Genomic DNA, 14,356 nt, shown 5'->3' on the forward strand with positions numbered 1-14,356 from the left:
TATTCCAGAACATGATATCTCACTCGGATTTTTATTACATCACCGCCAAATTGGAACGTCCATGGACAAAAAGTTTCTAGCGAAATGTTCAATACTTAAGCCATCTAGTCATGCTGTAAAGCCTTTTTAACAATTATTATGTAAGCCCACTTACATCAATGAGCAGTGCATCAAGCGAAGGGTCAAAGTTTAGATGATTCGACTCTCGCAAACAGAATGTTATCGAGCAAGTTCAGGGGGTGTTTGGAAGTTAGCCCCTATAATATCGAATGTTTGACACTAATTAGAAGTATTAAACATAGGTTAATTATAAAACTAATTTCACAAGTTAAATCACGAGAAGAATCTATTAAGTCTAATTAGTCCATGATTTGATAATGTGATGCTAACGTAACCATTCGATAATGATAGATTAATTAGACTTAATAGATTCATCTCACGATTTAGCCTAGATGTTCTACTATTAGTTTTGTAATTAGCTCATATTTAATCCTCCTAATTAGCATCCGAACATCTGATATGATAGGACTAAAGTTTAGCCTATGATATCCAACCCCTTACGTGACATGCACACAAGTGAGATACTCATTGCCCAGTTGCTTTTGCCCTTTTGCCCTGTAGCAACCAAAATACCAAAGCTCTCATTGGATCACTGATCATGGCATGATACATGAGCAGGAACCATACGCGCCAAGCAACTTCTCCAGTTGTAATAGATAGACATGTACCAGACATCTCATGTTCTCCAAAAATACAGCGAGGAAACAAAAACACGAAGGAGCTCGCATTCTACAGGGTTCACAGCACATTACTAAGTATATAACACAATCCTTTAATATTCATAACAAGACGACAGCATACTAGCATTGTCATTTCTCCTTCAAAACATAGGATCTTATGTATAAGCTTAACATGCCGCAGGGATAAAACATCGTGCCGGTGACTGGTCCTAAACCCGGTGCAACTCTTCAGAAGCTTCAACCCAAAGTAGCCTGAAAACAAAGCAATTCCCAAATGGTCAGTAGACAGATTGTATCAGCAATTTATTTAGCACTAAACTACAGTAAAACCAGGAAAAATAATTCCTAAACATTGCAACCCCCTTCAGAAGGAACAATCCTGCAAATACAAAAAAAGATGCAACTTCAATAACATGCATCACAAGAGGTACACCAAGTAATTTAAGTACAAGCTCTAACTCAAATACCACCCACAGTTCAAGCTTCATATGCATATGGATGACGACACATGGACATGTACATCCAGCCTGCCAATGTGTTTGCATATCAGATCCTTCTTTTGCAGAAAGACATACAGGAAAAAGAAGATGCAAAAAAGGAACAGGATACAAACCAAATACTGATTGCTACTGCACTGCTCAAATGCAAACAAGACTGTCATGCCAAATATGCTGCCAACAGGTATCTAGATACCTTTCACAGTCGACAGAACAACAAAAGATGTCATAAGAATGGTATCAGTGTTTTAAGTACACATCACAGCAATCATCACCCCAGGATTGTTCGAAAAAGAAAAATCACCAGAATTTAAGTACATGAGATTGGTGACTATAATACAAAAGAGCATTTAATCAAGTAAATTCCAGGATTCCAGCTACATGATCTAAGGATACAAACTTATATGTGAAAATAGTTCTTTTCAATAATAATTGCATGCAGAAAGTTGGAGTAAGCAAGACTCACGTTAATCAGACAAACATTGCCAGCTCTGGACGGCTAAAGATGTTATCCCCATCATCCTCCAGGGCAGGATATGCAGCAACAAGTGCATCCTGTGCACCAATGTATAGAGAGTTGTAGATCTTCCAATACACTTCACGCACTTTCCTTGCTGGATGGAAGAGGCCTTGCAGGCAATAATTCAAAATCACAGCTGCACCTAGTGCGACCCTCATCCCCTCGATCGCCTCCATGACAGCATTTATGACGTGGGGAGATGTCTCAAAAATGTTGGGCCACACATAGTTAAGCAGATGGACAAGAGCATCCTCACAACCCAAGCCAGCAACGCCTAGAGCCATGTGCTTAACAGCAGAAGCAGCAGTCTGCCGGTGAACCAGATCTCTATCCATGAGGGCATCTTCAAGTAAGGGAGTGACAGCATATATGTAATCTTTGCCCATCTCACCAATATATTCAAAGAGGAAAGAGAGGGACTTCAGGACACCATTTTGGACATTGAGCTCTGGAACCCGGTACTCGTTCATAAGGGCAGGCAAAACTGTGAAAGGTGAGCAAGTTTCAGCAACTATAGCAATTGCTACAGTTGTGCAAACACGGTTTTGTCGCTCTTGCACCTTCAAGTTATTCAAAAGGGTGGCCAGCACATCCTGCGGCCCAATAGCCTTAGCAATATAACCAAATGTGTTCACAGTGGCTCTCCTAATACCCTTCTTGTGAGCCTTCAACATTTCAAGCAGCTCAAAACAAATCCTCATCCATTCCCTTGCTGGCACAAATTCTGCTCCACGATCAGCAATCCTACCAACAAGATCAATGCAGTTCTCTTGGACCTTCTCATGCCTGTTCTTCAAGATGGGGGTCAGACGAGGAAGAAGGTCCTTGATTGGAGGAGTCATTTTAGTCATACCAATGACATTGACGATAGCCTTCAAAGCTCCAAGAATCGAACCCAGCACTTCAGGATACTCCTCTCCTAAGTACTCATACAGCACAACACCCAAATGACCCATGAGCTGCTCCTCCTGGCACTGCTTCATGACGATGGCTATCCTGGATATCAGATCAGCAGCCTGCTGCCTAACTTTTGCACTCTTGTTGTTCAATCGCCACTTGATGGTACCACAAATCTGAGGAAGGTAAGGCTTAACTCTCTGTCCAAGTGCATTAACCACAGCTCCAAAACCATTAAGCATAACATTCGCATCATCACTTGTTTGCTCTTGAAAAGCATACAGAATACCATCAATAAGCAGCTCCTCTAGGCGAGCATCAATATCTGAAGCACCCAAGTTGGCCACCACCTTCTCAATTGTTTCCATCACCATCCTTCTGTAGGGCTCGCTTTCATCCTTCAGATCCTCAACAACCCTCCCAACAATATCAGCAACTCCAACCTTATTCGCCATCTCCACTGTAGTTTCCACAAGCTGTTTATAGTTCCTGCGATCAAGAGCCATTCTCCTAACCCAGAAGTGCTTGAAGAAATCTGGAAGGATGTCATTCCGGATATAATCAGCCTCCACACCCTCCGTACTGACACACTGCTTCACAACCTTGAGGACAATCTTCTTCATCTCTTCATCTGGTGACTGGAACTCCCTAATAAGGACCTGCATCACCTCCTTTGTGTAGTAACTCGCATACAGAGCGTCCATCAGAGGGATGATGAAACCAATGGCCTTCAAGAAGGCAGCAAGGACCTTCCCACGGTGAGATCTGATACCCTTCCACAAAGGCTTCAAAACAGTATCAAAGCTTTCTATACCGTAGGGTGCAGCAGCCTCAGCTAGTGCAGCAAGAGAAAGGGCAGTAATGGTCCGCACTTTCTGGTTCTCATCACTCAGACCATGCTCAATGATCTCAACAAGTGACTTAAGATGTGGCAGAACAGCACAGCCCATGAGAATAGCAATCTGCTGAACGATTTTGATACCAGTGTGCCGAGCCTGCCAGGACTTCTTACTCTGACAGACAGCCTTCAAGAACGGTAGGAGTGCAGGGATACCCAAAGCAGAAGCCACCACACTGAACGCCCTAGCAGTGGTGTTTCTGACATACTCATCAATGTTATCAATATCCGGCCGCATGGCAGCAATCATTGTGGCAAGACCAGCTGCTTTGCTAAGATTTGAGATGATCTCCCGGCCCTCAACACGAGCATAGTAGTCCTCATCAATAAGCAGGGGCTCAATAACCACAAGAATCTTGTGCACGAATGGACGGACCAGCTCATCCAGCTTATACAGTACCCTATCAATGACCTTCACCAGAAGGTGTCGCTCCTGGTCCTCCAGTGTTGGCTGCATAAGTAAGGGCAGGATTTTGTTGAACAGTGGTCCAGCACCGAATTCCCGGGCTTTGTCTGTCAGCTGCCGAAGTGCTGTTTTACGCTGTGGGGGTGTGCCATTCTTCACTTTGAGCAACAGTTTCATGATTTTCCTCTCCTTTTGCTCCTCTGGCGATAGCTGCTCCTCCTCTTCCTCATTCAGCAACGTCCCAAAATACTGGTAATCCTCTGGCTTCATGAGTGGTAAACCACCACCCAGCTCCTTGGGCACATCAAACTGCTGCCCACGATTCTCCTCTGGAATAGCATAAAGTGGTGTTCCAAGAGGTGTTGGCGTCGCAAGAAGCTTCCTTGCCGGGGTCCTTATGGGCTGGTAAGAAGCCGGAGGCTCAAGAATCTTGTACCCCTCCTGCGGGAACATAGCGTCAAGCTCCTCATCAGTGAGAGGCCTGTTTCTCTCTTCAATGTCCCGCTCCCACCGCATGAGCTGGTACTGCTCTGGAGTCATCGGGCCACGAGCGATCTGACTAGGCGTTGGTGTGGCAAGGTTCTCTGCACCAAATGGTGTAGGTCCAGGAGTATAGCCAGCAGGTGTTGCAGCACCGAGACCACCAGGGGTGGCACTCCCCATACTCGCTGGCGTCTCATCCCACCTTGATCTCTGCTTCTTACCAGGGGTTGGCGTGACACCACCAGGCAGCTTTGGAGTAGCATCCCAAGCCCCAGAAGGAGTTGCGCCCGGGGTAACACCACCAGCTGCAGGCGTTGCATCAGCATCAGCCATCCTCCCTGGGGTTGGTGTCTCATCCCATCTATTCCTTCTCACAGAGGGTGTGGCATCTCCAACACGCCCAGGAGTTGCGTCCCAACGCCCGATCCCAGGAGTTGCATCAGGGGCATCCCAGTCCGAGGATGTCTTTGCCTTCTTAGCCCCAGCAGCAGCATCGCTGTCCTGCGACTGATCCCACCTGTTGCGCCGCTTTGTGGTGGCAGCAGGCTGCTCAGGTGCCGCAGCCTTCTTCTCCTTCTCCTTCTCCTCCTCTTCCTTCTTCTTCTTCGCAATCTCGCGCATCAGGTCCTCCTTCTTCTTCGCAAGCGCCGCATCACGCATGACATCGGCGTAGGTCCGCACCGAGGGGTCCGGGGTGGCCTCCCCAGCAGCGAACGGGTCATGGCGCTCCGGCGAAATGATCTGGTTGAGGCGGCGGCGCCGGTAGTCGTCCTCGCGGTCGATGATGCGCTGGGACCTCTTGGGCAGCGCGTCGTCGTCGGCCGAGCGCGGGAGGTCGGCGGCGGCGATGGCGTGGCCCGTGTAGGCCGCGAGGCGGCGCGGCGCGGGGTTGGCGGCCTCCGTGTCGTCCTCCGCGGCGTCGTCCTCGGAGGCCGGGATGGAGGTGTCGTAGCCGGCGAAGCGGTTGGGGTCGGCCCCTCCGCCACCGTAGAGGTCGGTGTCGAAGGTGACGGAGGAGACGGCCATGGGCGCGCCGGCCGCGAGCGCCTCCTCCAACTTGCGCCGCTCCTCCTGCGTGCGCGAGATCTCCGCGTCGACGTCCATGGCGGCGGCGCGGGCTCTAGCGAGCTAGGGTTTGGTGGACAAGGCGGAAGATGAGAGATGGGAGAGATTGGGGAAGGGAGCTAGCAAGGTTGAGGCCTCACTTTGTATGGGCTTGATAAATCCGGCGCGTAGAAGTGATCTCGTCCGTTGATCGATACGAAAACCGATCAAGGCCGTTGATTCGCTACCTAGGAACCGACTTAATCGATGTCAAAATCAATTTTGCATTAAAAATATTTTATTTTTATTTTTTATTAGGGAATTTAATTAATCTAATTCGCCTCCGCCACCGACCCATTTTTTCAAATAAGCCCATCAAACCCACAACGTCTCCAAACAAAGTCCTCAATCCAAATCAATCCCCAAATCGTTCACGCCTCCCCGGTCTCGCCGGCGCCGCCGCCTCCCTCCTCTCCGGCCGCCACCGTCACCGCCACTTCCCGTTCTAAAGGCCCCACCTCTCGTCACTCCCCACCCTCAAATAAACAGATCTACACAAAGCTCCCCTCCTTCTCCCGCTTGGGCGGCAGGGGCGGCGGCGGCGGCGCGATGGGGAAGTCTGACTTCCTGACGCCGAAGGCGATCGCGAACCGGATCAAGGCGAAGGGTCTGCAGAAGCTGCGGTGGTACTGCCAGATGTGCCAGAAGCAGTGCCGCGACGAGAACGGGTTCAAGTGCCACTGCATGTCGGAGTCGCACCAGCGGCAGATGCAGGTGTTCGGCATGGCGCCCGAGCGCGTCGTGGAGGGCTTCTCCGAGGAGTTCCTCGAGACCTTCCTCGCCCTGATCCGCCGCGCGCACCGCCACTCCCGCGTCGCCGCCACCGTCGTCTACAACGAGTACATCGCCGACCGGCACCACGTCCACATGAACTCCACCAGGTGGGCCACGCTCACCGAGTTCGTCAAGTTCCTGGGGCGCGAGGGCTACTGCAAGGTCGAGGACACGCCCAAGGGGTGGTTCATGACCTACATCGACCGTGACTCGGAGCAGGCCGTCAAGGCGCGCCTCAAGCGCAAGAGGATCAAGTCAGACATGGCTGAGGACGAGCGCCAGGAGCGCATGATCGCTCGCCAGATCGAGCGTGCTCAGAAGTCCCTAGCCAAAGCCAATGATGGTGATGAAGGTAATGTTGCCGAGGGTGAGTCCGAATCTGAGTCCGGCAGTGAAGAAGATTATTCAGGTTCGGATGATGATGGAGAGGAACGGGAGGATGACTCAAAAGAGGCCAACAAGGCAACAGGGAAGATTGCGATTGCTCTTCAGAAGTCTGTGCCAGGGCCGAAGGTTAATCCTTTCGAGGATAAGCCAAAGGTGAATTTTGGTTTCGATGAAGAGGACTCTGGTGTCCGAGAGAAGAAGGATGAGGTGGACAAGAAGAAGGGGAAGGATGTGAAAGCAGCAGAAGCAAGGAGGTCAGCATTGGATGAGCTTATGAAGGAGGAGGAGAAGGCCAAGGAGAGGAGCAACAGAAAGGACTACTGGCTGTGCCCTGGGATTGTGGTCAAGGTGATGAGTAAGTCATTGGCTGAGAAGGGGTACTACAAGCAGAAAGGGGTGGTGAAGAAAGTGATTGATAAATATGTTGGGGAGATTGAGATGTTGGAGAGCAAGCATGTTCTCAGGGTCGACCAAGATGAGCTTGAGACTGTGATCCCTCAGATTGGTGGGCTGGTGCGGATTGTGAATGGGGCTTATCGGGGGTCGAAGGCTAGGTTGCTCTCAGTGGATACAGAGAAATTCTGTGCAAAAGTGCAGGTTGAGAAAGGCCTCTATGATGGGAAGGTTCTCAGGGCTGTCGAATATGAGGACATTTGCAAGATTTCCTCATGATATGATTCATTTCATTTCCTGGATCATCGCTGAAGCAAACAAGAGCCATATGATCTAGGGTACTAGCTCTGTCACTTAGATGCTTGACAGCGTCTGTGCTTGTTATTACTCGTGCTGGAATATCTTCTGTTGAAGGGGTTCAATGTGTTGATGTTTCTAGTTCCATGTAACTGCTGAAGGGCTATGTGTGAGACAATGGTGGTATCATGTGTGTTTCCTTGTTACTAAACCAGAATACCTGTTATTGGCAATTTTGTAATATCTGGTTAACTTCTATATTGCTTTATCTAGTGAATCTTTCAGCAGATATTTTCTTGGTATTTTGAGCATTACCTGCCAATCAGTTCTTTTGATAAGGTTGTCATATTATTTTAACACAAAAAGGTAATTGAGAATCAGTAAAATTAACCTTTGTGAGGATGCTTCCAAAAGTTATTTGATGACAACTGTATGGTTTCTGCATCTCTTCGGAACTGTAGCTTTAAGGAAGTTGCAAAAAACTACATATATCTTATTAGCAAACTTATTGATGCACATACTTTGTTTAGCAATTCCAGATGAAAAACGCCAAGTACAAATCTCTCATGACACAAAATTTTATCGGTTTGAAAGACCGTCACTTCTTTATCCCGGTTTTCACCTAAAAAAGTTATGTACATAATAAGTGGAACAAACTACCACGTGAAACTAAACTGCTGTTACTCTGAAATTCAAGGCTTATCTTTTAGATAGCATATGCATACTAATGATAGCACAAAATCAGCAATTGACATAGACAGTTTTTGTTAACTGGCTCTGCTAATTCTTATTGACAAGCTTTATTTAAACGTAATAAATCCAAATTCCTACAAACCCTACAAGGTCTTCTGTCATGCGTGACACCATGGAATTTCTTTGCCTCATATTTTTAGCATTCTACTCAAGGAACTCATATCTTGTAACCCAGGCTTACACATCAAACTGTATAGTAGTGAGAATTATCATATAAGACATCTTAGTTTTCTGTTTCTCCTATCACAACTCATGGTTCATATCTGGTATGCCGTTATGATGGGAGTAGAGCACTATGACTACATCGGACTTTTTGATATTTTACTGTAGGAAAATGGAATACACATACTGCTGGAATTGTTGTAGACTTGGAGTCACGACACGCAAATAAAAAAGGGTATCTGCTTGTATGGAACTAAATGAAAAGTGTCCTTGAACAGGTATGACTTCCATACCACAGTAATCATTGAGCATATGTATTCTGTGCCTTAAATCTTCTGATCTGAACTTTCCTGATTGGTTGGTTGCATAGATTTGATATGGTTGATTGCATGAAGTGATCATCTTCCCCTCAAAAAGAAATTGAAGTAATCATCTTTGATGCATCCAGTGCCCCTTCCTTATCATTGGGAGTTGATATTTGTTTCAAGTAATCTGCACTTTAAGTTCCTTCTTGTCCTTGTGTATTAGTGTTAATGTGATTCTTTCAGTAGCAGATAGATTCTTAGTTACTCCGAGTCCAGTGGCAATAATCATCTTATTTGTGAGACCCTTAGGCGTATGTTCTGTAATCCATTTGCCATTCTTATGCTATGTGCTACATTTAGATTCTGCCATAAAAAAACATAGTCTGCATTACCTCTAACACTGGAACTTTGTATTCACCTATATTCATCTTGCAGGCTTTCAGTGATGATCTCCAAAACATGGATGTGAAGAATGCATGACGTAAGATTCCGTATGCATGTTCCAGCTTCACAGTCCATGAGGCCATGACGCCAGATCTGGAAATTTGTGTCAGCTAGCTATAGCTGATGCCATGGCATGTGCAACCATTTGCAGCCTGATCTCTGGTGTTCTTCATATCTACCTTGATCTGCTCAGCTGCTAGAATTTCAACCCATGTGAGTGACTCAGGTGCGGAAGAAGGAAGCAACAGTTACTTCAGTTATGCACTCTGATGCAACAACTTGAATCATTAGGCGCAGGCACCTTCTCATTCTTTAAGATGCATTCTGAGTCCTGATGGTGTTTTATTTTGTTTAAGATGTGTTCCTGAGTGAGCCAACATTGCTCTAGTTCAGAAACTTAAGATGCATGAACCTCTGATATAGCAGTTGGTGATCTGTTCTGTTCAGTATCCAAGAGGAACTCTTGGGTGAACGTAGACAGGGCTACAAGGGAGAGCCATACTACATGCATGTAATCAGTTTCAGAGGTTTATTAAGAAAATAGTACTAATCTGACTTGGTCCACTACTGAAAGAGGAATCTTCTGGTCTGATTGTCTAAAAGAAATTTGTCGTACCTATGGTTACTTTTATTGTTAGGGGAACCAATGCTTACTTTAGCTTTGCGTCATTTATCGTTAGTAAAACGGAGCTTGATAAGCACCTTAAATCTGCAAGTAGCAGTGATTTGAGATAGTTTACTACTGCCTGAAACATGATTGTCATTGTTCTTTTTTTTGAGGGTCAATCGGGGGGAGAGAATCCCCACCTGAAATTTCATTTCCGGGGCCTGTTGGAGGGATTGTCATTGTTCTTATAGCACACCTCCGTTTTCTCCCCAACAACTGAAACTCAGAATTAACGTATTCAATTCACAAGTGGAGGTAGCAAGAACTGTGCTTTCAGGAACTGACCAGACATGGGAGATATGAAGCATAACCAAGGTTTGAGCACTGATATTGACCCAATAACCCCCCAATAAAGAAAGGATATCAGAGATTAGTAAATGATCTTAAGCAGAAAAAAGGTATCATTGTGAATGATTAGTACCAGAAAGAAAACTGAGGAATAAACAATGTGAAACCGTGTATATACAATTGTCTGAGAACCTTGCGTTTCATAGTCAAACACCAGAACTTGCAGGGGTAGTTTGGGATGCTACCTAAAGTTAGGACTAGAGGCGTCCTTCTCCAATCCATGAACTGTCAATTGGTTTGCACCAATGATGAGGTTGAAGCAAATCATGCATGGTAGTTGTTCAGATAAGCGAGTAGAGTTGGTGCTGATTGCTAACATCTGGGCCCTTTGCTCATCATTAGCAGAGTGGGGGAATCTTTCATCAGTTGGATCGCACTTGCATTCTTCACAAGTTAGTCAGGTTTTTGACATGACATGGAAAGAACGACTTTTTCTTTAGAAAATAAGTACAATGTATGTGTATAAAATCCAGGGAATCTTTAAGCAATTTCACACTCAACTGGCTGGCTATTAGCTTATTGTTTCCTTTGTTCAGGAAATACTTCTGAACTCCGCACGATGGTATTGATGTAACCAAATTTTCCATGTTCTTCCATGTAAGCACATTCCAAACTAACGAAGTATGATGCCACCTCTGAAAGCAGCTGAGTGCTTCAGATTCAGAATGTCACACTGTACATGTTTAACCGGATTGCAGTCAGAAACTTAGAATGCTCTCATCAGCTGCTGCCACAGGTGCTCATGGTTACCATTTTGCTTTAGTTTATTATGTCAAGAGCAGAAGCATAAAAAAGTAGTGCTCTCAGACTTAAACAAAGCACCATATCAAGCCATTGATTAGTACATTCAAACTAACCCGATGAACACGCTAAGCCCTGCTTAGACACTGATCCAACCTCCTATATATTGTCAGTTGCACCCAGGAAGGGGAGCAGAAACCAGAGGCAGAGATAGGTAGCTACCTAGACTGACAATGGGGGAGCAAGGCAGGTCAAGCAGCAACAAGATCAGAGACATTGTGAGGCTGCAGCAGCTTCTCAAGAAGTGGAAGAGGCTTGCACTCTCACCAAAAGCCGGCAAGAGCAACGGCAGCCATGGTGTTCCCAAGGGGTTCTTCGCGGTGTGCGTCGGCGAGGAGATGAAGAGGTTTGTGATCCCCACGGAGTACCTGGGCCACTGGGCATTTGAGGAGCTCCTGAAGGAAGCAGAGGAGGAGTTCGGGTTCCGGCATGAGGGGGCTCTGAGGATCCCCTGTGATGTGGAGGTGTTTGAGGGCATCCTGAGGCTGGTGGGCAGGAAGGAGGAGGCAGTTTGCTACTGTTCTTCAGAGCCTGGGATCTTGTGCAGATGATGAATTTCTTTTTCAACATGTCCCATTTTTCCATTCTTGGTTCTTGACGTTCCATGAAGAAGAGATGAGGAAGAGTCCATCAAGTTGATGGGATTTGCAGCTTTATACGGGAGGATGAAACAATTGATTCACATTCTTTTTGTGTAAAGATTTTAAAATGGAGGATCTGCACCAAGGAGATTGGGTAAATGTCTCCTTTTAAGAATTCTTTTTCCACCTTGTTCTCTGTACTTTAACTTTGCTTTAAATTGTTCAGAAGTTGAACAATGTTCTTGCGCACTATTTTGAATGGTATAATATGTACTTGAACCTCAATGAATACTTCCGTATTTTCAATTATACACAATTGATGCTCAACACATTAGCAATGATGAGGTGGCAACTCTCATCTGTCATTCTGTCCTTAAGTTCTTCGTGTATCCAAATATTCAATTAAGTGCAGTGTTCAAAAAAGAAAAGGAGAGAAAAAGTTCAGTCCTGACTACCAAGAATCCTATAGGGTAGTCAATGCTCTTAACTTAGAGAGTGCTGTACCTCTGGATACTATAACTTGCCCCTTGACACATGTACTTCCTTGATTACCTTAATCCCCTCTGTCAACAAAATATGCTACATATTTCCCTAAACAAGGGGATGCTATCCCACAGCACATTCTTTAATCATAGACTATGTTACTGAGACTTATTAAAGAGAGTTCCAGATCAAAAGAAATATGCCGTACAGTTACACATGGCTTGAGCACTAGATCACAAAAAAGCATGAAATCTTCTTCACATGTATCGTGACAGATGGACGCATCGTTGTCGTCACCAAGTAACCCTGCGCTTCCAGCTCAAAGAATATATCTTGTTGCAAAATGGAAGAACAGCATATCTTTTGCCATTCTGTTTTCTGATCAAATTTGGACAACATTCGAGAGAACCAAATACAGGGAAAGTGGCATCTGGAGTGAGGTTGGTTATCTTACTTCTTCTAGAGCCTGAACTGAAGTCAAGGTTGGGAGTGTTTCCAATGGGTCACGTGTCAGTGAGAGCGGACAATTACAACTACATTAGAGTGGCAAGATTAAATAGATGCCCTTTTGTAGGTCGTAGGGTGTTCATCGATAGTAAACCTCACAAGTTCAGAAGAAAAATATATATTTTTTTTCAGGGGAAGATGAATTTGAGTAGAATTCAGATCATCCATGCAGCCACATGTTTGCGTGCATGCACAGTTCCAGAACATCGCCTTAAGATGATCCCCAGATCCTAATCCAATTAATTATATTGTCGTTGATATTTCTGAAGAATGCAACAACACCCCTACATGGCTACATTGATGGAAAAAAAGGCATAAATTACGACTCCAAAATTTCACATTAACCAGAGAAATACATAGAGGTAGTTATTGAAATTCCTTTCCTTGTTTCATGTCAGTTTTGGAGCCCTTACAAAACAAACATTACTCCACTGAATGCCTAATGAAGCATAGCATAATAGAAACCAGGGGTGCTTTCACTGATTTGAGTTAATCAAGTCAGTTTGATCCTCATGATCTCCAAGACTGCAATAATTCTGCATGTCGTGGCTGCCCGGCTGCTAGCTAGCTTGCTACAACGACCAGGCCTTTGGCAACTTGGCCGCCGCCATGCCAGCTCTGCCCGGCCGCCGGCGCCGGCGCGCCGCAACAGCGGCCTCGAGCGCGGCGACGGTGGCCTGGAAGTCCTCCTCGCGGCACGGGATGCGGATGCCGCCGGCCTGCGCGAAGCCGAACTCGTCGGCGGCGCGCTCCATGAGGTCCCGGAACGCCGGCTGGCGGAGGTAGCTCGTCGGCACCACGAACCGCCGCGCCTCCGCGCCCACGTACACCGCGAAGTAACCCCTGGGCACCGCCACCGCCGCCGCCAGCTCGTCGCCGGCTTCGAGCAGCGCGGCGCTCAGGCTCTCCCCGCCGCAGAGCTCCCCCCGCTGCGCCGCCGCCTGCTGCTGCTTCCTCCCGTGGAGCCTCGGCGCCCGGAAGTAGCCCTTCATCGCCATCATCGGTTGTATCCAGCAAGAACAAGATCTAATGCCTCCGATCGAGGTGAAATCTTCCTATGCCGAGATGAGATCAAGATGGCGCGATTCAGCACCCGGATGATCGAGTTCTTTGCGATCGACTCGAAACTCCTGAATCGATCTTTCTCTTCCAAGAATCGAAGTGTTCTCTCTTGGTGGTGAGGGTGAGACTGAGAGCTGAGGAGAAGAGAGGAGAGGGGAGGGATCAAAGCATGTGAAGCCTTGGACTGTGGTGGCATTGGGCAGCATGCGTATATCATGGCCGCCGGTTGGTTGAGCGCGCGCCTTGTTGTGTGGAGAGCTCCTGCTTGGATTATTAGCTGTCTCCTTGCAGCCACTAAACAGAGTCTGCAAAATTCGCAGTACTGCATAAATTATTCGGTTTATTTCAAAAAAAATATTCGGAAGTAAACATTACTGTGAAAAATGCCACTCCAAAAGACATGTTCGGGATGTCTCTATGTCAGGTGGGCCCAGCATTAGCTGCGGCAGTCGGTGGGGCATGGTTGTCAGTGTCTAAGTATACAATGTGTGACGGTAACGCAGAGGTCCACACGTACCCAATAAGAAGATGAGCAAGAGCGCATGGTAGAAATAGTAGAAGGGAGTACTCGCTCGAGGATTATCGACAACGACGCATAAAAGCTATCGAATACAGCGAGGTGATAGAGCTTTCTTTCGAAAAAAAAAGAAAGAAATAAAAAGAAAAGAAGAAGATGACAGAGCGTCGATGACAGGCCGGAAGAAGAGGACGAGAAAGGAATTTCCGGGATACGGTACGGTCGCAAGGATCGCGCGGAGTACGGATGGCACTAGGAGTACGTGGCCGGCCACCTCCCGCGTCTTGTAGAGAGAGCACTAGGGGTATGGATGGCACTAGGGATACGTGT

At 46.6% G+C, this 14,356-nt stretch overlaps 4 protein-coding genes across 7 annotated transcripts; 2 read left to right on the plus strand and 2 right to left on the minus strand.

The window, feature by feature from the left end:
* Nucleotides 1–684: 684 nt before the first annotated feature.
* LOC140222041 (uncharacterized) lies at nucleotides 685–5,634 on the minus strand. 4 transcript variants are annotated; one of them, XR_011897577.1, is made up of 4 exons: nucleotides 1,704–5,634; nucleotides 1,354–1,433; nucleotides 1,215–1,267; nucleotides 978–1,119 (listed from the first exon to the last, which is right to left on the minus strand). XR_011897577.1 is itself a non-coding variant. In XM_072292093.1 (2 exons), exon 1 carries the CDS (start codon nucleotides 5,543–5,545, stop codon nucleotides 1,709–1,711), a length of 3,837 nt encoding a protein of 1,278 aa, XP_072148194.1. In that variant the 5' UTR covers nucleotides 5,546–5,634; the 3' UTR covers nucleotides 685–992; nucleotides 1,704–1,708. The 4 variants fall into 4 exon arrangements, 1 of the variants encoding a protein (XP_072148194.1); XR_011897576.1 differs by lacking the exon at nucleotides 1,354–1,433; XR_011897575.1 differs by having other exon boundaries at nucleotides 999–1,267.
* Nucleotides 5,635–5,870: 236 nt separating this feature from the next.
* On the plus strand, nucleotides 5,871–7,698 carry LOC117850207 (KIN17-like protein). The gene has a single exon (XM_034732015.2). It carries the CDS (start codon nucleotides 6,095–6,097, stop codon nucleotides 7,376–7,378), a length of 1,284 nt encoding a protein of 427 aa, XP_034587906.1. The 5' UTR covers nucleotides 5,871–6,094; the 3' UTR covers nucleotides 7,379–7,698.
* Nucleotides 7,699–10,989: 3,291 nt separating this feature from the next.
* LOC117864091 (auxin-induced protein X15) lies at nucleotides 10,990–11,784 on the plus strand. Its single transcript, XM_034748096.2, has one exon. It carries the CDS (start codon nucleotides 11,050–11,052, stop codon nucleotides 11,425–11,427), a length of 378 nt encoding a protein of 125 aa, XP_034603987.1. The 5' UTR covers nucleotides 10,990–11,049; the 3' UTR covers nucleotides 11,428–11,784.
* A 1,026-nt stretch (nucleotides 11,785–12,810) lies between these two features.
* Nucleotides 12,811–13,763, minus strand: LOC117866559 (protein SMALL AUXIN UP-REGULATED RNA 51). Its single transcript, XM_034750803.2, has one exon. It carries the CDS (start codon nucleotides 13,446–13,448, stop codon nucleotides 13,020–13,022), a length of 429 nt encoding a protein of 142 aa, XP_034606694.1. The 5' UTR covers nucleotides 13,449–13,763; the 3' UTR covers nucleotides 12,811–13,019.
* Nucleotides 13,764–14,356: the final 593 nt, after the last annotated feature.

This window comes from Setaria viridis, chromosome 1 (genome assembly GCF_005286985.2).
Source record: "Setaria viridis chromosome 1, Setaria_viridis_v4.0, whole genome shotgun sequence".
NCBI classification, from domain to species: Eukaryota; Viridiplantae; Streptophyta; class Magnoliopsida; order Poales; family Poaceae; genus Setaria; species Setaria viridis.